The 12,564-nt window shown below is 33.3% G+C and overlaps 1 protein-coding gene across 1 annotated transcript in view; it reads right to left on the minus strand.

Annotated features, from left to right (window-relative positions):
* PKHD1L1 (PKHD1 like 1) overlaps window positions 1-12,564 on the minus strand; it is a 151,464-nt gene that overhangs the window by 107,973 nt on the left and 30,927 nt on the right. Inside the window, exons 13-19 of the mRNA XM_019750644.3 lie at window positions 10,588-10,856; window positions 9,162-9,253; window positions 5,326-5,485; window positions 4,889-5,024; window positions 3,961-4,104; window positions 2,284-2,441; window positions 1,273-1,386 (exon numbers count right to left, since the gene is read on the minus strand). Of these exons, the coding sequence (XP_019606203.3) occupies window positions 1,273-1,386; window positions 2,284-2,441; window positions 3,961-4,104; window positions 4,889-5,024; window positions 5,326-5,485; window positions 9,162-9,253; window positions 10,588-10,856 (1,073 nt within the window). The remainder of the gene's footprint in view (window positions 1-1,272; window positions 1,387-2,283; window positions 2,442-3,960; window positions 4,105-4,888; window positions 5,025-5,325; window positions 5,486-9,161; window positions 9,254-10,587; window positions 10,857-12,564) is intronic.

A 12,564-nucleotide genomic window follows, 5' to 3' on the forward strand; every position in this document is an offset into this window, starting at 1 on the left:
GAAAAGCTCTGTAAATGTCAATTATGTCCATTTGGTCTAATGTGTCATTTAAAGCTGCTACTTCTTTATTGACTTTCTGTTTGGATGATGTATCCACAGCTGTCAATGGTGTATTTAGGTCCCCTACTACGATTGTGTTTTTGTCAGTTTCTCCCTTTAGTTCTGTTGGTAGTTGCTTTATATATTTTGGTGCTCTCTGATTGGGAGCATATATATTGATAAGTGTTACGCCTTCTTATTGTATTGTCCCCTTTATCATTATGAAATGCCCATCTTTGTAATTTGTTACTTTTTTTTTTATCCTGAAGTCTGTTTCATCAGATATAAATTAGTATGAATACACCTGCTTTTCTCTGGATTCCATTTGCTTGGAGTACCATTTTCCACACTTTCACTTTGAGTCTATATTTTTCCTTGTAGCTGAGATGTGTCTCTTGGAGGCAGCCTATGGTTGGGTTTTATTTTTGATCCAATCTTCTCCTCTGTGCCTTTTTATGGTGAGTTCAGCCTATTTACATTTAGGGTGATTATTGATATATGAGGATTTCCTATGGCCATTTCATCTTTTGTTTCTGGTCGGTTGGTGTCTTCACTGTTTCTTTGCTTTGTGTTTCTGCCTGATATTTTATATTGGTGGTATTCTATAATATTTTTCTTCTGTTTTCTCTTTTTGTTATGTGTCTCAGTTCTGGATTTTTTTTTTGAGTGATTACCATTCAGTTTATGTAAAGAAAGTTTCATATATACAATAGTCATTTTTCTCCAGCATGCATCTTATCTCCATTCCCCTTTGCTAATTCAGACATTTACTCCCTCCCCTTTAGTGTTTTTATTGTCACAAATTATCCCTATTTATGCTATGAGTTCATTTCTGATTTTCAGTACCATATGACTTCACTCATATGCAGGAGATGAAACTGAACGCAACAAATGACCAAGACAAACAAAGAAACCACAAATCATCGACACAGACAACAGTTTAGTGGTTACCAGAGGATAAGGGGGGAGAGAGAATAAGGAAAAGGGGGTCAAATATATGGTGATGGAAAGAGAACTGACTCTGGATGGTAAATACACAATGCAATATACAGATGTTGTATTATAGAAGTGGATACTTGAAACCCATAAAATTTTACTAACAAATGTCACCCCAATAAATTTAATTAAAATTAAATAAATAATAAAAATATTACTTAAAAAAAATGATAAAATTCCAAACATTTAAATAAATTATTATTCGGTCAGTTTCACAGTTCATTAAACATTCCATACCAGGTTAAAATCAGTTTCATAATCTCTGAAGTATTTCACAACATATCCTTCTTCAAAATTTGTAATTTGCGGTGGACACTTAGTACTAACCATGTCTTCCACTGCTGCCTGAAACTAAATTAACAATATGAACTTTAGTAACTTATTTTTCATGAAGAGTTAGAACATTAGTAATTCTATGACCTAGTTGTAACATATTCATAAGATAATTCCCATATTTTAACCATAATTATGAGATCATTTCCTAAATAAGTAATATGTGGTAATGTAAGTGTCCTATGACTTTTTCTAGAGTTTTAATTTAGAATGACAAGCATTACATTCAATTGGTTAACCTTAGGGTACTTAGTTATTACTAAGGTAGACATATTTGTTTAATAGCTTTTTAAAGAGAACGATGAAGCAAACCAAAATGAATTAGCACGTAATTAAACAGATTCCAAATGAATAGTTTTCCAAATTAATTCAAAATTAACTGGAAAGAAAACTATACAACCCGATGTATTCTGTTTTTCAAAAGAAGAGATACAGATACTGAAAGTCTGTGTTTATGATTATTTAAAACATAATAAATAATTCTGTTTTATACAGGAATCGGTACACATTCACGAGGGCTCCTATAATTTCCATATCTATTCCTTTGGCAAAGCACAGATATAAATGGTATTTAGAATTAAGGATTTGGGATGACGTATGATCTTTCATCATCAAACAAATATTAACTTAAACTCATTGTATAGGTAGTTGTCAAAATTCAGTAACTCACAACAAATATTCTTTCTTATGAAGAGCTGACTGCTATGGAGATACACTGGATCCTGTTGGCATAGATCTAAGAACGCCCCTTTCATTCCCTGTCTTTGTGATATTTCCTCCCTTCTCTGTTCACTATGGGTTGGCTCCAACCCATCATGCCAAGTAGGAGAGTATATTACTACTCCTTAAACTGTGTTTTTATAGAAAGGTGATGCTTAAATGGCTTTCTGTTTACAAAGTTAATATAGAGCATACTTCAGCTTCTGATGACCTTGGAGTGAGAGGCTTAGAAGTGATCCCATCCCAGTTCAGTGTGAATGTGTCCAAACTGGGTTTTCCTTTGGTTTGTTCTGTAATATCCAGTGTGATATTATACCCTTCAAATACTTCATAACTGAGCATATCAAAGTCTCCTGCAATAAAGTACCAAACAGAATTTTAAGATGTTGATTAATAAAATATCAATAGATCCATAGTAGATACTCAAATTTAACAAAACTGGTTTTATTTGGAGTTCCATTATCACAAAAGAAGGATGATGGGAAAATGCAGACTTTTGAATCTGAGCAGATTTATACATAGCAGAAATAAGAAAAGAGTAGATAACGTGCTATTTCTTTAAGGTTTTGTTTCCATTGCTTAAAAGGAAGTATTATAAGATAAACAGAAGTAGGTATTAGGACCATGAGGTAAAGATCAATGGGCAGTAGAATATTCCAAAAGTTCTTTCAGTTTTGTGCCAGTACCACTGTCTTAGCGTAAAGGGCTAGGCTGGAATATTGCTATTTTTTTAGACATGAATAGAGTACAAAGCAGAATTTCAGGAAACAGCCCCATGCTGCAAGGCCTGTTTATACAATTTTACTTTGGGAAAAATAGGCCTTGTCCTCAGATGTCTCTTTTCTTTTGGAGGATGCTTTACTAGTGGAATATTACTCACCTTCTCTGTTGGGTAAAGTTCTAGAATTTGCCCAGTTATGATTTTGGTACCATATTTCTCTGATCTATAAATAAGTTCCTAGGAGAACAAGGATACCCTTTCTTTCGTTTATACAGTATACTGACATCTAACTTTTGGGGAAATTTTAGAACTTCACTTGATGTTAAATATAATTCTTCACACTCCATTCAATAATCAAATAAATAATTTCATAAAATGAGACAAACATTGAAGTAACATTTTACTTAAATTAATTGGAAAATAATGATTGTCCCCCCAAAAAATAAATACGTATATTCAGGGACCTATTTCATGAGGTAGGTATCTCCAAAACCCAAATTGGTTGCTAAACAAGGCTTTAAGACTTGAAAATATGAAATATTAATAAGTTAACAACTATTACTTGAAAATAAAAGGTAGAGAGGTCAAATAACTTTGGAAAATGTTGCATCAAACACAGGTGAACTGTTTTTTTTGTTTGTTTGTTTGTTTCTCACTGCAGGACTCCTCAGGGATTTTAGTGTTCTAATAAGCTCTGTCAGTCTACAAGTAGAAGTCGTGGTAAGCAGTGTTTCCAAAGTGGATTTGACCACAGAATCTTTTCATCAGGCAAAATCTGGCCCAACTTGTGTGTCCTGGGAAATACTGACTTACTTAAATTTTACTCCCAGATATTAATTAATATCTTCACTAATTTTTGTTAATTTATAAAGTAGAGTATTATACTGATAGCACATTTGTAGTATATACAGATAGTATATTGCTCATGAATTGAAGTTGTACAGTTCTGGACATACAACTGAAATATAAATTACAACAGAAAAAATTAACCACTTCATTTGTATTTTTTCTAAAACTGATCAAGGCTGTCAATCTAATTCTTTTCCTCTCTCATTTTATGGAGTTTTTACCTCTTTCAGTTGTGCTGCACAGGATACAAATTTGTTTCCAAGGAAAACTTTAAAGAACTGTAAAGTGAAAAACATGCTTACCTCTTGTTGAAATAAACGTTATCGTGTAAATGTAATTTTGGGGGTTTTTTGTTCTTATTACTTGAACTGCGTCTGGTTTTAAAGACCAAAGGTCATTTAAGGCTGATTGCAGCAGGATGTCAGAAGCATCAGCAGGTAGGAAGACTTGGACGAATTAAAAAAAATAATAAAAGAACAGTTGAAATCTTTCTGCACTACCACAACCAACAGTGATGTCTCATATTTGAATTTTTTAAAGCACTCATACTCTGTACCATATAAGTCATCACTTAATGAAATTGTGTTCTGAAATTGATTCAAGTCCAATAATATTGACTTCTTCATTGGATTTTAGTAACTTGAGGCCAGGGCTCATATTTTATTGTTTTATATTCCCATAGTAATAAGCACTGTATTTGGCAAACACTAAACACTCATCAATATTTACTGATTGAAACAATTAACAGAAAGAGCAAAGATTATTTTTTCAGCATTTGTTATATAGAAATACAATGTTTTTATTCACAGATAATTGCTATCTGTATTCACAGATAATTACTAAGGGTCTACCACTTAATTTGAGAAATTGAAAGAAATGTTTTACTTCTCTATAACGATGAATTTAATTTCTATTAACTTACATCTGAGTCACAAATATATAAAATCCTTGTGTGCATTTAGATATACATTTATCATGATTCTAATAGAGGAAAATGATAATATATATCATGGTTTTATTTCTTTATGCTTTTATTGATGCCATTTTTTATCACAGTTTTTTAAGGCTTTCCTTTATAATCTAATATAGCTTTCTGCTTTTCTGTCGAGCATAATGTTACAATTATATTTTCCAGGTAGTAGAATTTTACTGCTACTGCAAACTGCAAATACCTCTATAATTATACATACGTGAAGACAAGTAAAATCTTCCTTATTATTTATTACTTACCAGTTTTTTCCTTATTATAAATTAATCTATATTGGTAAAGTGAACATGAATTAACATCTATACATGGGCTGGTTACTGTGATCTTCTGAACTTCCTTAGTTGCATTAGTTGTTTCCCAGTTTTCCAATGTTATAACCTATTTCTCAATAAAAAATATATATATCTTTACTATGAAGAAAAATACATTTTAAAAGCATCATAATACAGCTATTCAATGTCTCTTTATTGCCCTATTTTACTGCAAATTATAAAATAATGGTTGTCTTAAGTAACAGCCTCTTTAGTTTATAATACCAACATACGAAGCAACAATCCAATAACTTTCCATGATCACTTTCCCCCAAAACAGTTTCTTATCTAGTAAACTGAATAACCAAATAGAACTCCTATCTTTGAACATTCACTTTCTATAAGGTGGGTCTATAATCATAGCAAACCTGTACTTCCTGGACAACTGTTGACTGAGCCTGGATAATTTGTTCTTCATTTACTGCATCTTCTGTCTGTTGTTCAGAGTAGACATTTCTATACTGGTACAGTCCAACATCAACAAAAGCACTTAGTCGATACTCCTGTAGCAAGATTTCAATGTAATATCTAAAAAATAAAGTAACTAATAAATATAACATTTTCTCCAGAGCACTTGCCATGATTTTTTTGCAATGAATAAAATTTCAATACTATATAAATTACCTGCCTGTTAAATGATTTATATTGTAGTATTTCTGATTTTAAATATTAAAATATTAAAAATTTCATAGTGGTTTGCTAAAATAAAATGAAGTATGTAATATATCTGCCTTAGTTGAGAGTTGTTCCCATTAATGACTAATTCATTCACTTTGTCAAAATATTTATTGAGAAGGATACTAATTCTTATCCTCAAGGAGCTTAAACAAAATTACACTGTAGTTTATGATATGAAAAAATGCTCAACTTCACTAGCTATTAGGGAAATGTAAATCAAAACCACAATGAGATTTCACCTCATACCTATTAGAATGGTTATTATCAACAAGACAAGTAATAACAAGTGGTGGAGAGGTTGTGGAGAAAAAGGAACCCTTTTACACTGCTGGTGGAAATGTAAATTGGCACAGCCACTATGGAAAACAATATGGAGGTTCCTCAAAAAATTAAGAATAGAATTACCATACAACCCAGCAATCCCTCTTCTGGGTATCTACCCCCCAAATATGAAACATTTGTCCATAAAGATATATGTAGCCCTATGTTCATTATAGCATTATTCATGGTGACCAAGACATGAAAACAACCAAAGTGTCCTTCAACATGTGACTGGATAAAGAAGATGTGGTACACATATACAATGGAATATTACTCAGACATAAGAAAAAATGAAATACTGCCATTTGCTACAACATGGATGGATCTTGAAATTATCATGGTGAGCGAAATAAGTCAGTAAAAGTCAAAAACCATATGATTTCACTTATATCTGATATAAAACTGAAACCAACAAACAAACAAGACAAACAAACCAAAACTTATAGACAGAGACAACAGTTTAGTGGTTATCAGAGGATAAGGGGGAGAGGAGTGGTAGAAAAGGGCAAAGGGTGTTAAACATATGGTGATGGAAGGAGAACTGACTCTGGGTGGTGAACACGCAAAGCAATATATAGATGATGTATTATAGAATTGTACACTTGATACCTATATAATTTTACTAACTAATGTCACCCCAATAAATTTAATAAAAGTTAAAAGAATACAAACTCCCTGGCATAAAACACAAAGGATATGCAGAGGTTAAATACTTTAAGAAAATGACAGGCAGACTTAGACATGTCATATATTTTGTATATGAGTGGTTATATGTATCAGGGATATAAAGTTCCTACTCTCATGTTCCTCAAGTATTGGCTCCACTTTTTACTTGAGAAATAAAACATTGCCTCAGGAAACCTTTACTGATTAGATTGAGTATGGTCCTCCAATAAGGTAGATGGGATTCACACCTACATATAGAATTCTTGATTGCCGAGGTTCCCTATCCATCATCCAACTGCCTATCCAGGATAAGGCATTCACTGACCCACTGTTACAGGTGAGTACAAAGCTACTGCTTCCTTACCTAAATATCTATCAATTTTACAGCTGCCATTTTTGAAGAGCATCATTCAACACATACTCTTGTAGAGAATAGAGAATAAGTATCTACATTTCATGAAGGACTCTGATTGAGAGACATTTGTCACCTCTCATCTGTCTAGGATGATGGAGCTCTCAGACATCCCCGTCACAGAACTGATATTGAAGGACTGCATCAGGCTCTTGGCTGCCCTGAGAACCTGTTTGCCAGCTCTACCAAATCACAGTGGGCGACACTAACCAAGGAGCAGAGCTCAAAGAAGAACTATTATATTCTGTATCCTTACCTGGCAACTTAAAAAATATTTATTAGGCACTTTCTATGTAGTAGACACTAATCTGAACACTTTACAGATATTATATTGAATCTTTACAAAATCCTATAAAATAGATATTATTATTCTGTTCATATGAATAAGAGACTAAGAGAGTTTTAAAGGGTGAAAGATCATTTAAAAATCAGTAGGTAGGGTAGGATTCAAAGTAGATCAGGGTGGCCAAAGAGACATGCACTTAGACAGGGGCTACACTATCAGAGTAGAATAAACTGGCGATATGAGCTACCTTTGGAAGGTCCCAGGGACCACTGTGCAATAAACCAGCTAGAGTGGCCTCAATTGCAGAACTCACAGTCATCATTCTAAGAGCAGTGTGTAAATTCCAAGCTCATGTGCAGGCAGCAGATGTATTAGGAGTCACTTTCATGCAAGCTCTGTGCTCCTGCCAAGCAGGTAAACTGAACTCATTTTTCAAGGCCAAGGAAAAGCCTGAAGGTGAACTGACACTGAATAGCAGTAGGGGTTAATTAGGTACTCCATTTACCCTGAATTGGCCCAGTGATCTTAGTTGAAAGAGAAAATATTTAAGTATATAAAGACGTGAGAGTAGAAGGAAGAGGAAAAAAACAATGCAATGCTTTCTCCATTTTACTGTGGCTAAAACCTCAGTGAGAACGTAAGTGTGACTGCTCCCAGGTACCATAGATCCCAACTCTTCCTGTCCAATTCTATCAGATCTTCATGGCACTGCCTATGAGCATAATCTCATCAATATCTAGAATAGTGATGTGGTAGAAGAAAAACAACAAAAAACTTCCTCCCATCAAAAGTGAAATCTATTTTTTTCACCCAATCTAGGTTTGGCCATTTGCTTTGGTCAATGGGATACCAGCAAAAGTTACACAGGCAGAGTCTTGAAAAGTGTGTGCATTAAGAACTGCCCTCCTTACTGCTGAGAACCCATTCACCAATATAGCAAGTTTGGGCTGGCCTCCTGGAAGATGACAGACCATGTGGAGAGGAATGTCCCAAATTAAGTTCCAACCAGGCCAAGCAAGGCTCCAGATATGTAAGTGAAGCTACCCTAGACCATTAGTCACCAACTCAAGTAGCCACGACAAGAAGAACCGCCTAGCCAAGTATAAAATTGGGTCACTTTAAGCTACTAAAATTTGAAGAGTAGTTTCTTCTGTAGCAAATCTTAACAGATATAAATGATAAATGGAAAATGATCTCAATGACTCTTTTGATGTTCTCCATGTAATAGCTACTTTTAATATATCATGTGTTTAACTTTCCTGTTTTCTAGGAATCCTGACTGAATTTTTTTGAATGGGATTATCTGCTTTTTGAATGATTCCTTCAATTACTCTCTGTCTTTGACCTTTCAGCCCTAAATGATGTATTCCATAAGGACATATAGAATATATTCTAACATCCTGTGCATTAATTTTCCAGTACCTGGACGAGGGTCTGGAATAAATTAGTGAATAATAAATATACGATAACTGTGGCATCTCCCATACAGTTTGGGGATTTTCCTCCAGCAATTTTCAAGAACTCAGGTGTAGGAACAGAGAAATTACATGACCAGATTGACTGAAAGGTTCTAGTAAAAAACTGAAAACAGGATTGAGTAAATTTCACAAAATTACAATTTCTGCAACAGGGATAATTTAGATGTCAAATTTCCCTGATTAACTGAATGCCACTATTCTTGAAAATACAGACACAAAATTTAATAAAATTACAGCAAATGCACAATTATAAATTAATCCAATGAACTAGTATCACTTCCATCAATAAAAACAAATTAAAAATATTTTTAGATATAAAGTTATAATTTTTAGCTATCACACAATAATTTTAAAAAACCTTACTCTTTTCCTTTCTGAAGAGGAATGTCATCAGATCTTTGTGTTGGACTGGAAAAATAATTGTTGGCATTCGAAGAATGATATGCAATCTTCACCTTATCCAAAAAAAAAAAAAAAATAGAGGGAGGATGGAGGGAGGGAAAAAGGAATGAAGGGAGGGAGGGAGGAAGGGAGAGAGAGAGAAAACCTTATTAATAAACCTTTTCAGTATTTATTATTTACTATTTCTGTCAGTCTTAGAACTCTTATGAATAAGAAAATGCGAAACTACTTCCTATTTATCTTCTAAGATCTGTTATCTACGATGATGTGGAATTTTTAAAAATCAGCAAAGCTCACTTCACTCCTTCCACCCTAACATCAACACCACCATATAAAATGTACTGCACAGACCACAGCTTTTCCACAATTACAACTGCAAGGGAAAACAGAAAGACACAAACCAGGAGAGTGGCTTTAATTGTTAAATAAAATATTATTTTGTTCTGTGGAGAACTTTGAAGTATTTAATCAAAATGAGATAATTAAAAATAGTTCTGAAAGATGTCAAAGATCACTAAATAGGTCTGCATACTAGAATAAGAAGACTGGGTTCTCATTATGAACCATCTTTGGAGGAAGCATACTGACAAGCTACGATAAAATTGAAAACCTCATATCACAGGTAGCAATTTAAACTTGTGCTTCCAGTTTGAAAGGTAATCTTGCCATATATATTGAGTCATAAAATGTTCTTTTGATATAATCCATTAGTTTCACATTTATGAAGTTGTCCTAAGGAAATAATGTAAAATACAGAATCATTTAATGAATACAGATGTTCAATAAGGTAGTATTTATGGTCATAAAAAAATCAGAAGTAAGAAACTTAACAGTTTGGAGACAGTGATCTGACCTTAGTAAACCCATGCAATAACATACTATTCAGTCATAAAACATGGTATTACATAAATTACTTAATAACATCTGGACATACTAATATGACAAAATAGGACTATAAAATTGGATGTATGATCCTATTTATGTAGAAAACAAAATAGAGATATAAGGAAATGACAGACTTTTCATTTCATGACTGAGTACAATAGTGAAATATTTTCATTCTTTTCCAAATTTCCTCTGTTGTAGTTATAATTCTGTCATAATAAAAACAAATTTTACTTGTAAAGGAAATATATGTGTTTTTCCCATGGAAGATAAAATTTAGATATGGGAAAGCATTTTCTCTTAGGTCATGGATTTTCTATGACAACTTTATATTTTGTATCACAAGTGTTAAAATAGCCAAGAATCCAACCACATGAAAACTTACCTCATAAACTATTTCATATATTTATTGGTTTTGGTTTAGAATAAATTATGTATATGTATATATAAAGATTATCATATTGCTTTAATAATATCAAATAATTTTCTTTAGCTTCCCTACCTTATCCTCTGGAAGTCCAGTAGGGCTGAAATAAATCGCATAACGGTCATCTCCTTTGATGTAGAATCTATAAACATCAGAATCCGGAGCCACCAAAAATCCACTGAGTCGTGCAGCAAATGTGTCTTGCTCCATCAGCCAAATATAGGAAGCTGAATCTACCCAACTGGCACCCAGGTACCCTGGTGTGTTTTCATTGTATTCAAGTATCTCTTCAAGATGTACTGGCCGGCTATTATTCCATACTTCAAGCTTTAGGCCTCTCCCACCTGGACATAATAAAATAAAAGAAGCCTTTCATCAGAATTATGATGTGTTATCTCAAAGGCCTTCTGTCTGGGTGGTGGTTATAGATATTCTATTTCAATTCACATTTTTAGAGCATGTATGTAAGCAAAACAATTACACATACCTGTACCTCTATCCAGAGGATAGAGTGCTAAGACAGTGTACAATTTGTTATTACCTCACTTCTCTGCCCCTCAGGCTCCACATATGTAAAATGGAATAACATTACTATTTGCATGATTGCTGAGGATTATATTTTATATATGTCTGTGTGTGTATATATGTATACATATATACACACACATACACACGTATGTGGAGCCTGAAGTGCAGAGAAGTGAAATAATATATATATATATATATATATATATATATATATATATATATATAAATATATAATATAACATATTATTTATATAAGACCTGGTCTTATAGTAAAATAAGACCTGGTCTTATACTAATTTTTGCTCCAAAAGACACATTAGAGCTGATTGTCCAGCTAGGTCTTATTTTCGGGGAAACACGGTACATAATATATGTAAAATACTTAACATTTAGTAAGTGCTTCACTTAAGATAACAATATAATAATTATTACCTATGACATCACTGATGTTGCTTTATATAGTTAAGTCTCAAAACTTCAAGATTCAGACCATATGATTACAAAACCTTTGTTTTAATTACTCTCTGACACAAAAGTTACTCAATGAATGGCTTACAACTAATCAAAGGACGGTACTGTTGGCTTTAAGATTTCTGTCAGTATTTCTTTTTATTTTTTAAAAAATATTACTTCTACTCAAGGATTTCATCACTTTCTTAGAATCAGAGAGAGAATATTCTCATTAAGGTGTACCTACACTTGGCCAGTGTAAACCCTGTGATTAAGCTTTTTCCTCATCAAAAAAGGAGCCATCATGAACATTAGAGAACATATATCTTTACGGATAAATGTCTTCAGATTTTTCGTGTAGATACCAAGGAGAGAGATTGCTGGGTGATATGGTAATTCTATTCTTAATTTTTTGAGGAATGTCCACACTGCCTCCCATAGCGGCTGCACCAATTGGCATTCCCACCAACAGTGTATGAGGGTTCCTTTTTCTCCACAGCCTCTTCAGCACTTATCATTTGTCTTGTTGATGATAGCCATTCTAACTGGTGTGAGGTGATATCTCATTGTGGTTTTCATTTGTATTTCTCTGATGATTAGTGATGTTGAGTATTTTTTCATATGTCTATTGGCGATCTGTATATCCTCTTTGGAGAAATGCCTGTTCAGGTCCTCTGCCCATTTTTAATTGGATTGTTTGTTTTTTTGTTGTTGACTTGTATGAGTTCCTTATATATTTTGCATATTAGCCCCTTATCAGAATAGTTTAGTGGTTACCAGAGGGTAAGGGGGGAGGAGGGGTGATAAATAAGGGTGAAAGGAGTCAAATATATGGTGATGGAAGGAGAACTGACTCTGAGTGGTGAACACACAACATAATACATAGATGATGTATTACAGAATTGTACACTTGAAACCTATGTAACCTTACTAATAGTTGTTACCCCAATAAACTTTAATTTAAAAAGAAAAAAGAACTAAAGGAGCCATCTAACTATTTCTTCCTTAAAATACAATAACAAACAGGCTCATGCCTTCCCCCAGCAGCCTTAAGCTTGTCTGGAATGTCTAGAT

The sequence above is a fragment of the Rhinolophus sinicus genome, chromosome 6, assembly GCF_057876585.1.
Source record: "Rhinolophus sinicus isolate RSI-liver-muscle chromosome 6, RSI-T2T, whole genome shotgun sequence".
Classification (NCBI taxonomy): Eukaryota; Metazoa; Chordata; class Mammalia; order Chiroptera; family Rhinolophidae; genus Rhinolophus; species Rhinolophus sinicus.